The sequence below is a fragment of the Corticium candelabrum genome, chromosome 22, assembly GCF_963422355.1.
Source record: "Corticium candelabrum chromosome 22, ooCorCand1.1, whole genome shotgun sequence".
NCBI lineage: Eukaryota > Metazoa > Porifera > Homoscleromorpha > Homosclerophorida > Plakinidae > Corticium > Corticium candelabrum.
Genome location: NC_085106.1, coordinates 2419819 through 2436426, shown reverse-complemented (window position 1 = coordinate 2436426; position 16608 = coordinate 2419819). Strand labels below are relative to the sequence as shown.

The 16608-nt window shown below is 39.8% G+C and overlaps 3 protein-coding genes across 3 annotated transcripts; all 3 read left to right on the top strand.

Annotated features, from left to right (window-relative positions):
- The first annotated feature begins 753 nt into the window (after positions 1-753).
- On the top strand, positions 754-4093 carry LOC134197142 (cyclin-dependent kinase 20-like). Its single transcript, XM_062666406.1, has 11 exons — positions 754-839; positions 896-1009; positions 1528-1641; positions 1705-1779; positions 1844-1965; positions 2044-2106; positions 2446-2497; positions 3122-3193; positions 3261-3353; positions 3412-3474; positions 3747-4093. The coding sequence occupies exons 1-11, from the start codon at positions 765-767 to the stop codon at positions 3981-3983; spliced, it is 1080 nt and encodes a 359-aa protein (XP_062522390.1). The 5' UTR covers positions 754-764; the 3' UTR covers positions 3984-4093.
- A 92-nt stretch (positions 4094-4185) lies between these two features.
- Positions 4186-13136, top strand: LOC134197248 (dynein regulatory complex protein 11-like). Its single transcript, XM_062666532.1, has 26 exons — positions 4186-4250; positions 4315-4405; positions 4476-4562; positions 5685-5743; positions 6141-6231; positions 6297-6416; positions 6482-6591; positions 6908-6992; positions 7156-7227; positions 7286-7348; positions 7408-7455; positions 7514-7611; positions 7733-7820; positions 7923-7937; positions 8006-8192; positions 8580-8655; positions 8968-9040; positions 9097-9165; positions 9655-9716; positions 9773-9865; positions 10002-10099; positions 10355-10638; positions 11402-11579; positions 11635-11783; positions 11849-11938; positions 12824-13136. Exons 1-26 carry the CDS (start codon positions 4240-4242, stop codon positions 12950-12952), a joined length of 2526 nt encoding a protein of 841 aa, XP_062522516.1. The 5' UTR covers positions 4186-4239; the 3' UTR covers positions 12953-13136.
- A 249-nt stretch (positions 13137-13385) lies between these two features.
- On the top strand, positions 13386-16111 carry LOC134197046 (sulfate transporter-like). Its single transcript, XM_062666287.1, has one exon. The coding sequence runs from the start codon at positions 13569-13571 to the stop codon at positions 15900-15902; it is 2334 nt and encodes a 777-aa protein (XP_062522271.1). The 5' UTR covers positions 13386-13568; the 3' UTR covers positions 15903-16111.
- Positions 16112-16608: the final 497 nt, after the last annotated feature.

The window sequence follows — 16608 nt, the reverse complement described above, 5'->3', positions numbered from 1 at the left end:
CATCTTGAATCTACGTTTACTACAAAGTGTTTGGTGCCTTTGATGTATAGAAGACAGTGCTCTGTTAGTGGTACCCGTAGTCTTGACTCTTGTACAAGTGTTTGGTTGCACTAGACACCTGGTAACAAGTTCTTTGTAAATTGATTTGCTTTAAACTCATTTGGCTCCCTGTTTAATTCATGTTATATAGTCAAGAGTCTGCGCTTGAGAGACGAGTGACCTCAAGACGTTTTAGTACCTAAAACTAATTTCATAATTCAATATAAGTGTAATATATGATACACAATCTAGATAATAATAGACTGTCCACATCAGGGTAGCGTTTCAGTACACATGCCTGAATTCGTATTCGCCTTTCCTCATCACACGTGGACAAAAATTCCAGAATCTAAAGTAATAAAATAAGTCTAATTTACATCCGCCTCAGCCGGCTTGGACAGAAATCCATCCGCATGCATGTTTTTCTTCAGAAAATCAGATGCACTTCGAGATCCTCATAAGCAGACTTATATATTACGTAAAACAAAATAAGAGAGAAATGAGAGCAACGTATGAAATGAACAAGAGTAAATAAACAGAACAGTCAACGATGACAAGACATACAGACAAATAGAAAGCGTCGGGGAGCGCTCGTCAGTTTGAAAACTGGTCGCATGTCATGATTAGTCATCCCGGGCGCGGATTGTCTTCACAGAGAGCTCGACACCGACAGAGTGAACCGAGCATGCGCCAGTCCTGCAATTTTGTACGATCACGTGATCACGATGGAAAACTACCACATTCTCGGTCGCATTGGTGAAGGAGCTCACGGAATTGTGTCTAAAGCTAAGCATATTGAGGTAAATAATAATTACACACTAGTTTGCCGGTCGATGACTTTGTTTGGCGACTGCAGAGTGGAGAGCTTGTGGCGATAAAGAAAATCTCACTGAGACGCCTAGAAGATGGAATACCTAGTACGCTAATGAGAGAGATCAAAGCTCTGCAAGAAATTGGCGAACATCAACATGTCAGTTTAGCACTTCTCATAAAACAACAATTATGAAATGAATAGTATTGATTTATATGGTGCTTGACCCTCTCTACAAAACTAAAATTTAATTAATATAACAAGTAGAGGATCCAGGATTTGTAAAAGGGTTTTGTTTTGTGCTTTTGTATAGACACTTATTAATATTAACTAATTAATATTAATTTCAATACGTACCGCAAAGAGTCAACTGAACGTGAAGAAACAGTAAGTTTGGATGTACAGGCAGTGCCCCTTGCACTTGCCCAATCCTTGGAGATTTATCATCTGTAGAACTCGTGGATTTGTTCTGTACGATTTTCACTGTCGTGTAGCCACTTTGTTACCAAGTGTGTATGGTAAAAAAGTTACCAAGCAGATATTTACAGTCCAAGTCTCAAAGGGTGTTCCCATGAAAATGCTAGAAACACTCGCGGATTTGCCATGCACTGCAAACTCTCAACTGCAAATTTTACTATTGTTGTTTGTTTGTGTTTTATTGTATTCGTAATGTGTAGATCGTCAAACTCTTAGATGTCTTTCCTCATGGCACTGGTTTTGTGCTCGTTTTTGAGTACATGTTGTCAGATTTATCAGAAGTGATGAGGAATGTAGACAAACCACTCACAGAAGTGCGTCTGGACATATTACTGATCAGTTGCAACTGCTCTGATTATGTGTTTGTTGATATTCAGGCACAAATCAAGAGCTATCTGTTGATGCTAATGAAAGGTGTTGCTCATTGCCATCAGAATTCAATTATGCATCGTGTATGTTGTTGTTGTGTTGTTGTTGTTGTTGTTGTGTTAAGCATCTGCTTTAATTACTGTTTAGGATTTGAAACCAGCAAACTTGTTGATAAGTTCATCTGGTCATTTGAAACTGGCTGACTTTGGTTTAGCACGAGTGTTCTCTAATGAACAGGGTAGATTGTATAGCCATCAGGTAGCCACAAGGTATATTTACGTTTTTTATTAGCATTACAACAGTTGCATTGTTTCCCCATTTGTATTGTGTTTTTCTGTTTGGTGTAGATGGTATCGAGCACCCGAACTTTTGTATGGTGCAAGAGAATATGATGCTGGTGTTGACCTTTGGTAAGTCTCTCAGAGACATGGGTTGACACAGACAGATAGACAGACTCACAGACAGTTAGACATTCATGTTTCAAATATATGTATTGGACAGACAGACAGTCAGACACACAGACAGACACACAGACAGACAGACAGACGCATAGACAGACAGATGGACAGACAGACAGAAGTTAGGCAGATAGGCAGACAGACTGAAGGATGAGAAATTGAATGCATGTCTAGACAGACAAACTGACAGACAGCTCAACAAGAAACATATTGGATGGACTAAAATGTTCTGCAATTAATTACTTTATACTGTTCATACTTTGAATGTACATCATACTAAATGTATTTCAGGGCTGTGGGATGCATTTTTGGAGAACTGTTGAACAACTCACCAATCTTTTCAGTGAGTGACTAGGGTTTGTCCATTCTTGAAGGCACACAGACCTACAGTGTGCAATACCTCTGTGTGTGTGTGTGTGTGTGTGTGTGTGTGTGTGTGTGTGTGTGTGTGTGTGTGTGTGTGTGTGTGTGTGTCTGTCTGTCTGTGTCTGTGTCTGTGTCTGTGTGTGTGTGTGTGTGTGTGTGTGTGTGTGTGTGTGTGTGTGTGTGTGTGTGTGTGTGTGTGTGTGTGTGTGTGTGTCTGTGTCTGTGTGTGTCTGTGTGTGTCTGTGTGTGTCTGTGTGTGTGTGTGTGTGTGTGTGTGTGTGTGTCTGTGTCTGTGTCTGTGTCTGTGTCTGTGTCTGTGTCTGTGTGTCTGTCTGTGTCTGTGTCTGTGTCTGTGTCTGTGTCTGTGTCTGTGTGTGTGTGTCTGTGTGTGTGTGTCTGTGTCTGTGTGTGTCTGTCTGTGTGTGTGTGTGTGTGTGTGTGTGTGTGTGTGTGTGTGTGTGTGTGTGTGTGTGTGTGTGTCTGTGTCTGTCTGTGTGTGTGTGTGTGTGTGTGTGTGTGTGTGTGTGTGTGTGTGTGTGTGTGTGTGTGTGTGTGTGTGTGTGTGTGTGTGTGTAAGACAGTAATATGTGTGCCACTCCAGGGAGAGAACGACATCAATCAATTATTTTGTGTATTGAGCATTCTGGGTACTCCAACAGAAGACGTATGGCCTGTAAGCTGTTTTGTTACACATTAATAATGCTTTCTCTGTACGTTTCCATTACCGTCTTTGCTAACAGGGTATGACAGATCTCCCAGATTTCAACAAGATTACATTTCCTGAGATGCTACCAATCCCGCTCGAACAAATTGTTCCTGATGCTTCTCCTGATGTTGGTAGATTTATGTGTATGTTTGTTCACTGGTTTTTTGACTTTGTGTTGACATCAGGCGTTAGATCTACTGAAACGATTTCTGGTTTATTCCTCAGCAAAAAGAATATCAGCAGCAGAGGTAATGTATTGTGTTTGTTGCCACTCACAGAATATGTTGCAGTGATATCTAGTAGATATCAAATCTAGCCATATTGAAATCTGATAACAGCAAATATATTACATTACACTGATGAGTGTAGCTTATATATCTATATATTTACGAATGACATTATAATTAATCAGTGTGGCATGTCAGATTTAATTAATAATTTAGACTTGTAATATTTATAAAAAAATTGGTTTGTTGTGATTGCAAAATGAAAGTACATAGTTATTTGCGTATTTATGCAGGCATTGATTCACCCATATTTCTTCACTGAGCCATTGCCTGCTCATCACTCTGAGTTGCCCATACCAGCAAGGAATGCACACAAAGTATCTGCTGCTGGAATAAGACCGGATTTCGACGTTAGTGCTCCTGTGGAACGCTTGCTTGTTAATCCTAAGGTCTTACGACCTCACGCAGCAAGGTTTGCAAACATGGAAAGAAGTAGGGAAAAGTCAATTAGTCAACAGGACAGTTCGTGAAAGGACAACACACATTGAATTTGTTTAAAATTAGCGATTTTTAAATTTTAGAATGATATTATACATGAAAGTATATTTTATACAGTGTATAGTTATGAATTGTAAGTAAACCTTGGAAGCAAACAGCAAGTGCACACGCGCATGCAGACTGTACGCAGTGTGACCGGAATCCGAGGCTGCTTTTGCGCAAGCGTATAGCCTTCAGCATAGCAACCTCCTAGCGACGACACAGCAGCGCTCTCAAGCGCTTATCATCATGTCTCACGCGTCAGTGCACATCATAATGGCTAAACCATTTTATCACTGTTGTATATTCTTTATTTTCGAGCAGTACGTACAACAAGCAATGGGATCTCTGTCAAACAGAGTTGAACGACCTTCTTGAGGTAGAAATGCCGGCCGCTCCTCCCAAGCCAGAGAAGGTAGCCTGCTACGTTTGCATATAATTAAACACTGACTTGTTTGATAAGTTGTTTGTGATTGCAATTGCAGGACCGGATTGTGGCGTTCCAGACAGTTGCTGTGTTGTATGTGCGTTACATACAGATATTCAGACATTTGGAACAGTGTTATGATCAGGTGGATAGGATTTCCTGTTCTGTCTCTTTGTAGCAAGGGTGTTTGTGTGCTGCGTGCGTCTGTGTTGTGCGCTTTTCCTCTCACTGTTTTGTGATATTTGTCGGTGTGTGTGTCGTCTGTTAGTTTGTGTATCTGTTTTTGTGTCTTTCTGTTTGCCTATTTGATTATCTATTTTATCATCGCACGCCTGATGCAAGGAAAGTGCTATAATGACCCCCCATTATCACTTGAACTGATTAGAAGATGCAGAGCTGACTGAAGGTCTGGGTATCGAATCGGCAGTTCTTTCACTGTATAAACCCAGAAGCAATAAACGCAGAACGAGAGATGAAGCCACAAGATGTCATAGTAAATCCACCAAATTTGACTGGCAGTGTAGCTTAATTGCATCCATGAATGGTCAAGAAGATTGTTATAATCCATCAAATGAGTAAAAGTGTCTCTAGTTATTGTGTTGTGAAGCTCAGCAGCAGGTTGAAGCCAGTCAGGAAGGATCAAACGTGCTAGATGGTTTAAATGTGGAACGTAGCAGAATCTTAAAAGGAGCATTGCACTTTGCACCTCATCCAGCTCCTTCAGCTGTGTACACAGCTGTTTTCCCGTATCAGCATATTGGCAACAGACAGCAGATACATATTGCTTGTTCCCAATGGGAGCACCAAGAATCGTTGTCCCGTGAAAAGTTACTGAAATGTTATTAAGATCAGATCTACAAGATCTTAGAGACCCAGAAGGAGAGTAGATTTCATACTTGTTGGTAGAAATTTGAAGACCAACATTTGAGAATGCAGGTCTTAGACTATCCAGGGAAGACAGAACATCCTCCTCTGTCTGTCTGTCTGTCTGTCTGTCTGTCTGTCTGTCTGCAGACCCTAAACTAAAGATTTAAAATTTATCAGCCACTCAGAGCCATAGCTGCATGCCATTTTTGTCAATTTTTTAATGTTAAATGGCCGTGCAATCTTCTCATTTGTTTGGCCAAAGACGTCGTTTGGTCGGCTATTGGGCTGTTATTTTATGCTCTGTGTCTGTCTGTCTGTCTGTTCAAATACACAGTAAAATTTTATATTTCAAATTTAAGCTACAATACGATAGTAAATATTTGATTTTCTGTGGCTGTAGATTGTACATCCACAAAAACTGCTAGTTATTCGACATGTCTTAGATGGAGTGATGGGCAGGTAAGTTGCATGATCCAGTTAATGCAGTTGTTGGTATGAGTACAAGATTTTAGGTACATTTAGTTGTCTAGTTTTGCCAATTTGCTTGTACAGTACTGTTTTGTCTTTTTATTGAAGTATTGTGTTTTGCTTGTTTGCTTGCTTAATCAATTGAATTGCTTGTGCATGTGGGTGCATGCATGCATGCATGTGTGTGTGTGTGTGTGTGTGTGTGTGTGTGTGTGTGTGTGTGTGTGCGCGCGCGTGTGTGTGTGTGTGTGTGTGTGTGTGTGTGTGTGCGTGTGCATGTGTATGTGTGTATATGCGTGCACTTGAGTCCATAAATGACTGTTTGATTATACTTTGTGTATGCCATGTTTGTATTTTTACTTACGTTGATTGTACAATTTTACCTTAGAATTTTGGAAGTCAAGAATGAAATGGTGTTGCTTGAACACTCGGAATTTCACTTTTTGGATGATGTACTTGCTGATCTTAAACTCACACCAGTCAGTCATATTAACTATCAGAGTAAATAACATGAACTACATTACTTTTTTGCATGTGAATGCAGTCTGATATTGAAATGCCAATTCCCAAATATTTCCTTCGTTCAAGTTCTCGGCATTTGAAAGAGAGGGAGAAGATGCTTGGAACGATTCTTGCAAAGATGGGGCCACAAGAGACTAAAGATGTTTGAATCAATACATGTGTATGTGTTAGGTGTAGATTGCAATTGTGTGTTAATTGTTACTTTAGGACAAAAATGAAGAACCGGTGATGAGTATTTTTGAGGCAGTTCAGTTGATTCAACTACACGAGAGAGCAAGGCAGGGAAGACTGAGAGCGAAGCTGTTGGTTGACATCAAGTATGTGTGTTAGGATATTAGAAATATTACAATTATACTGTATGTAAACTTAATTGTTGGTCTCTTTTTGTGATATGTTGTTGTGTTGACTATGGGGGTTGTATCAGTTGTTTGCTTTGTGCGTTGATGGATGGATTGTGTGCATGTGCATGCATGTGTGTGTGTGCATGTGTGTGTGTGTGTGTGTGTGTGTGTGTGTGTGTGTGTGTGTGTGTGTGTGTGTTGTGTGTGTGTGTGTGTGTGTGTGTGTGTGTGTGTGTGTGTGTTTATGTGAATTAGTGTGTGTTTATGTGAATTTGTGGATTGTTTAACGTAGAGCACAACAAGAACTTTTAGAACAAGCAGCATTGACGAATAAACAACCACCACCACCTGATGCTGCTGCTACTACTATACAGAAGGTACAGTACAGTGTAATAAATGACACGTACAGATAGACAATCAGTAAATTGTATGCATGTACATGTATGCCTTGGACAGACCATAACAACAGTTAGTATTGATTAAGATTGAGATTACTGACTTGTTGCCTGTTAGAACTTACAACATGTGTGGTGTACGTAGATGTGGAAAGGATACTCTCAAAGGAAGAAAACGAGGAAGATGAGGGCGGACGAGTTAATTTTTGTTGGCATGGTAGAAATGCATAATTATGTTATAAAGTTTATTAGATGGCTCTATCTTTCATTATCAGGTTGCTCTTCCTGCTCTAAAGTCTGTGAAACATACTCCCCAAACTCAGTTAAAGAAGATAATGGTTACTGAATAACATAAGGATAAGGATGCTCTTATGCATACATTGAAACACTGTTTTAGGCATCAAGGAGAATTGTTCAGGAAGACAATGAGAATAGCTATGAGGATGTGAGTGTGATGGTAGATTTTTTGTCGACATCTTGCGAATGGTTGTATTTATGTTTAGGCATTAGTTTCAGTCAAGACACGGCTACGAGAGGTTGAAGGGCCGGACATGCGTGAATGCATGCAGGATGAGATTCGGCAATGGTTCATTGAAGTCAGGTAGATCATGTGTGTGTGTGTGTGTGTGTGTGTGTGTGTGTGTGTGTGTGTGTGTGTGTGTGTGTGTGTGTGTGTGTGTGTGTGAAAGCAATTATCAAGTACTGCTTTTTTATTCTATTAGAGATGCAACTGGAAAGTTTCCTGAGTACCCTGACGAAGAGGCTGGAGGCTCAGCTGTTATCTTTAAAAAGCAAGAGCCAGGCATGGAGGTAAGCTTAAGGGCTTGCTTTTTACAAACTAGAATGTAATGCAGGCTATAGAAACTGGTACGGAAGAGTGTGAGTTAATTAATTAATTGTTCTTTCTTTCAGGGAGAAAAGAAAGAGGCAAGTTGTTATTGTTGCAGTACATAGGTGGTGCTGTGTATTGATCAGTGTTGTAACATATGCAACAGGATGAGGGAGGGAAGAAGGGCAAAAAGGGAAAGAAAGGAAAGAAAGGAAAAAAGGAAAAGAAAGAGAAAGGGAAAAAGAAAGGAAAAGGCAAAAAAGGAAAGGGCGAAGAAGAAGAAGAGCCAGGGTGGAAGATGCTTCCATCGAACTTTATGCCAACTATTTCGGAGAGCTGTCAATCATATCAAAGTGAGCATGCACACACACACACACACACACACACACCACACCACACCACACACACACACACACACACACGCACACACACACACACACACCACACACACACACACACACACACACACACACACACACACACACACACACACACACACCAGACTTGCTATTACTATTATGGGCTTTTGCATGCATGGGCTCTTCTCCTGATGTTTTGTGTCATTGATTGATAAATCTGTTAATTACTTTCTTGAGCACTCCAAGTCAAACACATACAGACTCAAGAATGGAATGAGTGAGTGTTTAGTTTAATTAATCGGACTCAGTCAGTGATTGTATAGACAGCCATAGTTTCTTGCGCAAAGAATGTGTAAGTGATGTGCGCTTTCTGCTTTGTAGATGTTTGGCAGAAGAAAGATGAATCTTCAAATTTTGAGCAGAAGCATGATGTTGAATTGATTAAAGCTGACAAACGGTAAGTTATTGAATATACCTGCTCTATGAAAGAGATTTTTAGTCTTTTAGAAGACAATTATCTGTGGACTGTAAGTATTTTTGTTTTTTGTCTGTTAGGTGTGTGTGTGTGTGTGTGTGTGTGTGTGTGTGTGTGTGTGTGTGTGTGTGTGTGTGTGTGTGCTTGTGCATGTGTGCAAATCAATATATTTGCAAGTGTGTACCTATTTGCTTGCTTGTTTCTTGTCTGTTTGTCAGTCATTGCTCAGTGTCTCTTGGAACGTAGTATGCAGCTATAGTTTCTATTAGAAAAGCTACACTGCTTGTTTGATAGCATCGAACTTGAGGATGAGATTCGAGTACAAGTTGACATTTTGATGAGAGAAGAGCTGAAGAACTTGAAATTGGTAAGATTGATCTTTACTTATTTCCATTGCTGCTTAGTTATGTTTTATGATATCAGGCTGTGGACAGAGATAAAGGAGCAAAAGGCAAGAAAGGAAAGAAGAGTGGAAAGAAGAAAAAGAAGAAGGCAAGCAGTTGTTCTACCATTTGATTTTAAGTTGCTGCAGAATGATGAACAAAATTAAAATCCAGATATACTGTACGTCTCACATTATATATAGTTTATGGTCATCTGCAAATATCAATAACTTTTGAAAGCAAGAATGTTTAGATTTTAATTTTTCATTTTGTAAATGCAGATGAACACTTTCCATAGTCAAATGTAGGTTATGTTAGTTGCATTTGTAAAATTGCATGCACTTGTTTGCATTGAGACACACGTACAGCTACACATGTAAATGCGTTGGATGGCTTATTGTGAAATACGCTTCATGTAGTTGTATGCTAGCTGTAACAAGCGCAACAACGCAAACATCAAAGTGCATGCAGCTTCAAATGGACAAGAAAATTTCTAAGTAGCTGACATTTGCTGTATTTGATTGGCAACAAATTTTTACGTATAAAACGTTTGATTATGGATGGCTTGATATGTAACACTTTGTGCATGCATCAACAGGGAAAAAAGAGTGGGAAGAAAGGAAAGAAGGGAAAGAAAGACAAGGATCTAACAGCTGACAGGTAACGAAACAGACATGATGTTTGCCATGTTTAATCATTGAGACATCATTTGACAGGACTATTGACTCACTGTATGAAGAGCTTGTAAGAGAAGGAATAATTGTTCGATGTCCAAAGGTTCAAATGTCTGAATTTTTTGGAGACTTTAAGTACGATTTTATGCTTGTGAATTGTGTGTGTGTGTGTGTGTGTGTGTGTGTGTGTGTGTGTGTGTGTGTGTGTGTGTGTGTGTGTGTGTGTGTGTATTAATTAATTGACATGTAACAAGGCGTGTTTGATTGCTAGTTATCTTGGCATGACACTTCGACAGTCAAACATCGAACCAATGCCTTCACTGGCAGATGTGAGAAGGGTCATTACAGAATACTGCATTTTGCCACTTGGTATGTTATTATACTCTAATGTAGCTTAATACATTAGTTAGTGATGCAGTCACATAATTCAGTTATCGTGCAATATCAACATCTGGAAATAGATTGAAAACCCTCTTAAGTTGCTAGAAAAGGAACTAATTGTGGAGTGAGTAGAATTCTTTACTAATAATTTGATAGCCTTGTTTTACAGTTTTGTTTGTTATTGTTGTTGTACATTGGTTAGCTCTACAATGCATTTATTTATGTCTTTGTATCTGTGCACAGGTTCACAGGCTGTTCATGAGAAAGCTCCCCACATAAAGTCTGTGTTAGTCTGTGGACCTCGTCAGACTGGCAAGAAAATGCTCGTACACGCAGTTTGCACAGAGACAGGGTCTAATTTGTTTGACTTGAGCCCTGCAAACATTGCTGGTCGATATCCGGGCAAAGCAGGTCTTAACATGATGTTGCATATGGTATTCAAGGTGGCAAAAGCTCTTCAACCATCAGTTGTGTATATTGGTGATGCCGAAAAAACGTGGATGAAGAAAGCACCAAAAGGAGACAAGGTATAGGAACATACCAAGCAGTTGGCCAGATGACCAATTCATAGATAGATGGACATGCGACAGACAGGCAGACAGGGAGACAGACAGAAAGACTGGCTTCAGCGTCTGGGATTATCGCAGCTTTACCTTGCCCTTGTGGCCTAGTGCGTCTTCTCCAGATTCTGTCGTCATCATCGTTTGGTCTTCGTCTTTCTCTTTGTCTCGTCGTCTATTTGGGGACTTCAGCGTCTGGGATTATCGCAGCCTTACCTTGCTCTTGTGGCTTAGTGCATCTTCTCTGGGTTCTGTCGTCATCATCTCTGGTCTTTTTGGATTCTGATATTATCATTTCTTCTGACTTGCTTAACTTGTACTTAGCTGTAGAATCTAGCCTTTTGTTTGTAGGTCTACTTGTTATCTATTTGTGTAATCTGTTGTTGTAGTTGTGACATTGTTACTTTAGTTTCACATGTATTAGCTTTGATGTATAAAAGTATATGATTATTTGACAGACAGACAGACAGACAGACAGACAGACAGAAAGATGGACGGATGGATGGACAGATAGGTAAACAGACAGACAGCTAGAAGGCATGAGAACAGACACATAGTTGGAACACAGATAATCATAATCAGGCAGAAGACATGCAGGTGGGCCCGTAAACAAAAGATGGGTGAATATACTAGCTTACAGGTAGGCAAATTTGATCAGCCATATCTAAACTATCAAGAAGGTTAGAAGGTTATGAGCTTTCTAAATGTACTGTTTTGTTCTCTGAATTAGACTGATGCAAAACGAGTCAAGAAAGACCTTCCTAAAACACTGAAGAACGTCAAGCCAGAAGATCGTGTTTTACTAATGGGTGTCTCAAAGCATCCTGCTGATGCAGAAATAAAAGGTCTGTGTGGAGTCTACCAGAAACTAATTCTTATTCCAAGACCAAGCTATCCATCTCGATATGGTAGTATAGATATCTGCACTGGAACTTTGTTGTACAACCATTTGCTTTTTCGCAGTGCTGTGGAATAACTTGATTCCAAAGAATAATGGTCGAGTGACTCAACTGTTGGATCTCAGCTCACTAGCTAAGATCGCTGATGGTTACACTGCTGGCCACATTAATGCAGCTTGTAAAGAAGTATTGACTGATAGACGGATAGCTCAGGTTTGGAAGTTTAGTTTAGTAGCTTGCTTGTAGTTGTTTCATTCACGCATTTGTTGTACTTGCAGTTGAGCAGAAAGCCGCTTGTAGCATCAGAATTTGTTCCAGCGTTAGCAAAAATCGATCCCATTTATTCTGAAGAAGAGGAGATGTTCAGGGTAAGTGTTGTTTGTTTGTATTGTGTGGAACCATTAACTAATTAACTTATCCAATATAACTCAATAATTAATATGAAACAAAGACAGACAGACAGACAGACAGTTAATTAAGAGTTGCATAGTTTGATATAGCTTGTAACGGTTCTGATTTAGGAAAATATATTTCTTTAAGGACAGACAGATAGACAGACATTCAGAACATCATTCATTAGAGTTTTAGTAGTATTTGATTTGTATGTCTCAGTAGATAGACATTTAGCTTAGCAGTTTTTACCTATAGTGTTTTTGTAAAATTTTGCTTTTTGTGTTCAATAGTGAAATAAAGACAGACAGGCAGTGTTTTATTCTCCCATAAATGCATGAGCGTATCTGTGGCCCTGTCATCACATACAGATGTGGCGCAGAAACTAACAATGAACCACTAGATACTATCTAATCACTACATATACTATTTATAACGTTAACATTTCTTCTATGATATCTATGAAAACAAGTCAGTTTCTATCCAGTCAGGTTTGTCCCACTTGCACCATATTGCATATGAGCATTCGATGACAATTCTGCAGATGTTATGTAGAAGGAAAAGAAACGACTTTCGTGATTGTTGTGACTTGGTAAACTTTTCTATTGATTGTAAGCTTGGGATGTTTAGAAGACCTCTCGAACCAACTTCAGTGATATGTAATTTTGTCCACCAACCCAAACTCGATATTTGTTTACAGAGTGGTGCATAACGATCTTGTTTCCGTCTGGCAGGCAGACAGACATACAGACAGACAGACAGACAGACAGACAGACAGACAAATGCATGGACAGATTAATGGACAGTAGTTCAGTGTTTAGTGGTCGTCATATGTGACGTAAGACACATGGTTGGTGTGTTAGGTTTGGTATGAAAAAACTCCTCTTGGCAAGAAACGTGCCAAGGCAGCAAAAGGTGATGAAGATGATGATGGAGGTAAGAAAGGAAAGAAAGGCAAGGGAAAGAAAGGCAAGAAGAAGAAGAAGAAGTAGACCTGATAACTGTACAAATCAACATACATCAAGCATACAAGTACACCATTACACTTCAATGTACAGCGATACATTATAAATCTGTTGAGAGCAACAAGTTCTTACACATGTTTTTAGAAATATATATTGTATATATATGCCCGCTGTTCTGCAATTTTAGACAGAAATTGCAATTTATTCTAACACTTAACTTGTGGTCACATGTATGCAAGTGGACACACACACACACACACACACACACACACACACACACACACACACACACACACACACACACACACACACACACACACACACACACACACACACACACACACACACACACACACACATTGCGGTACTGTACCTACAGACCGCAACCACTGTACAGCATACATCACCCTCGGGTTCCGGATAGCACCACGCCTACGTGTGTACGAAAATCATTGCTGTAGATGCAAATAACGTCACAGTACTGCTGGAGGTTCCACTGCTGTACTTTGAACGTCTGCTTTCTATCTAGGTATCGACTTATTACATCAAATTTTCCTTTCATCTTCATCTATTCTGCGCATCAACCTCCACGCGCATTCATTTCTTCATCTCACTTTTTATCATTCGATTTCGCGTTTTCACTATGGCTAACAAGAGAAATAACGATACTGAGGAGACTAGACGCCTTTTCAGCGGCGACTCGTCTTCTAGTTACTCAGTGGAGGAGGAGGAGGAGGAGGAGGGGCCAGAAGAAGAGGCAAATCTACCCGAAAATCGAATTGTAAACGAGTTTGCTCTGTTGTCATGCGAGTGTGTGGCTCAAGCTCCACTCAATGACCGAGATCTTCCACGAGTGCAACCACCCGGTCTCGAGAATCTGCAGTTCGTCGACAGCTCAGGAAGAAGCATATTGAAACGAATCCGCTGCAGTCGAGCTGTATGCAGTTTCACTGCTCTTTTCGCGTTCATCAAGGGAATATTTCCGATTGTTTATTGGCTACCGCGGTATCAGATACGGAGCAATGCCATACTTGATTTAGCAGCCGGTTTGACCCTGGGTGTCATGTTGATCCCTCAGGGTATGGCATATGCCTTTCTGGCTGATATTCCGCCGGTATACGGGCTCTACACGTGTCTTTTTCCTTCCATTGTTTATTTGTTAATGGGAACATCAAGGCAAATGTCGGTCGGAGCATTCTCGCTTGTTTCGATCCTCACTAGTCAAGCTATTAGAGATTATACTGCAACACTGGGTAAGGTGCATCAAATCAATGGAACATCTGGGATGAATGCAACTGAAAAAGGAAGCGGTGACGTAATTCTTTATGCAACGACTCTTAGTTTTCTTGTTGGCATTCTTCAGATTGTAATGGCTGTGTGTCGTCTTGGGTTTCTTGCTTCGTACTTGTCAGATGCACTAATAAGTGGGTTCACAACTGGAGCTGCTATTCAAATTGTTACAAGCCAAGTGAGCTCAGTTTTTGGATTTAACAGTGATATGATGCCAAGTGGAATTTTTAAAGTTCCAAAGATTTGGATCTACTTGTTTGAGCATTTTACTGATATTAACGTTGCTTGTTTTATTATTGCTCTAGCCAGCGGTATTGTTCTGATTTCATGCAAGGTCTTGAGCTTGCAACTACAGCTAAAGTTTCCAGTTCCAGGCGAATTACTTGTTGTTGCTTTTGGCACTGCGCTTTCATGGGCATTTGATTTTAAGAACCAATTTAACGTGCCGGTACTGAATGACATTCCAAGTGGGTTGCCAACACCAAAAGTACCACCTTTGTCTGCGACTCTTGTTAAGAATTTTGCCGAATCAACATTTGTGATTTCATTGATCAGTTATGCTGTGTCAGTCTCCATTGCATTGACGTTTGCTAATAAATTTTCGTATTCGGTGCGACCTAATCAAGAACTGCTGGCACTAGGAGTCGTCAACTTTGTGTCGTCATTCTTTAGCTGCTTTCCATCCAGTGGATCATTGTCTAGATCATCTGTTGTGGCAAATACAAAAGGAAAGACTCTGTTGTCAACATTTATTGGCAGTTTGGTTGTTCTTGTGGTGGTTGTTGCTTTGGCACAGTTATTCAAGACATTACCTAAAGCGGTTTTGGGTGCAATTATTGTTATTGCTCTAAAAGGCCTTTTTACTCAGTTTGCCGATGTGAAACGGTTGTGGAAGGTGAAGAAGGCTGATTGCTTTGTATGGTTCTCAACATTTCTTGGTGTTGTCATTCTCAACATCACTTACGGGCTGCTTGTAGGTTTGGGAGCGACCATTATTGTTATGTTCTTTACTATGTCAATGCCAGTGTGTGAGATTTTGGAACGAGTTGATGTATCACAAGGAGTGACATACATTCCAGTGAGAAGAAACAAACAATATATCAGTTCTGAACGATTTGACGTCGAGTTATCTACCAGTGCAGCTTCTGTTGATATGTCATTGATTAAGGTGTTTCGAATCCACGGACCTCTTGTATACTTTAATCACTCGTACATTTTTTCTAAACTTTCTGAACTCGTTTGTCCACCTAGCAGCTCTGAATCATCTGAAGTCGAAGTGATGATTACAAAAGATGTTCTAGTTAAGGGAATCATCTTGGAAGCAAGCACATTAACTAGTGTTGACTCTGCTGGTGTTGCTGCTTTGGTAACAACCATTTTAGCATATGAAAAGTGTGGAGTGTTCTTTGTACTTGCAAATTGTAATGCATCAGTAAAGAATGTTCTTTTGAGAAGTGGATTCCAGGCTAAGTTTGGGCACAAGCACTTACTTTTCAAGACAACTAACGATGCAGTGAGATACATAGGAAATACTGAGAATTATGTGTTAACAAGTGATGGAGATCGGAATCGAGTGCTGGATAGCATGACAAGAATCAGCGGTAGGAGGAACAGAAGTATAGCGAGGAGCAGAGGTAGGATGGATGAAATGAACAGCATGGTGTCTGACTCTGCATCTGATCAGTAGATTGAATGCGTGAAACAATTAAAACTATTGAAAGAACTCTGTGGTCATGTATGTAGACATACTGGTAGTTGTATACATATTTCTTAAGTAATTAACGTAGAGTTGTGGTGGCCATTGAGCTTTGTACATGTACATATATTTACATATCCATCCTGCATATCCATATAGTTAGTGTTATTTAGATATCATGGTCTTCATGCAAGGCTGTCTCAACAGCTCCACTGTAAGAGATCTCTAGATACATTTTGTTTGAAGATAATTATCTATCCAGGCTCGCCAACTTTAATTTCTTAAGTAGAGTTTTAGCTGACGTTTCATGTAGTTTACTGTATATCTATCTGATGTCTTTGTACTAAAAATTTACAAGATATCCGATAAAATATCTATCTATCTATCTATCTATCTATCTATTTTTAGTACTAGAAAATTTACATGATATCCAATAAAAATTATCTATCTATAGGCTACTAAATATAAAAATTGCAATTGCAATCTAATAGCTATATTTAGTAGTATATATGGCAAGGAAGCGTGTTTACTAAGTAACAGTCTTTACCACTGTCCACTACATTGATAATGTTGCTTTGTGCTCAGAGCACATGACCAGGCCTGGATAATTTGTACAGTAGACAATCAGGGTGCGCGCGTTAGAACAGTACATAGCGGGTGCGCGCGTTACATTGCACAGGCGCGAAATCTGCAGACT

Excerpts from the sequence above, each read along its gene's own strand:
- LOC134197142 (XM_062666406.1), top strand. The coding sequence starts at position 765 with ATGGAAAACTACCACATTCTCGGTCGCATTGGTGAAGGAGCTCACGGA. Across the intron at positions 840-895 it reads CTAAAGCTAAGCATATTGAG|AGTGGAGAGCTTGTGGCGAT; the intron begins GTAAATAATAAT and ends TGGCGACTGCAG. Across the intron at positions 1,780-1,843 it reads AGAATTCAATTATGCATCGT|GATTTGAAACCAGCAAACTT; the intron begins GTATGTTGTTGT and ends ATTACTGTTTAG.
- LOC134197248 (XM_062666532.1), top strand. Across the intron at positions 6,993-7,155 it reads CTGCTACTACTATACAGAAG|ATGTGGAAAGGATACTCTCA; the intron begins GTACAGTACAGT and ends TGGTGTACGTAG. Across the intron at positions 9,041-9,096 it reads AGCTGAAGAACTTGAAATTG|GCTGTGGACAGAGATAAAGG; the intron begins GTAAGATTGATC and ends TTATGATATCAG.
- LOC134197046 (XM_062666287.1), top strand. The coding sequence starts at position 13,569 with ATGGCTAACAAGAGAAATAACGATACTGAGGAGACTAGACGCCTTTTC.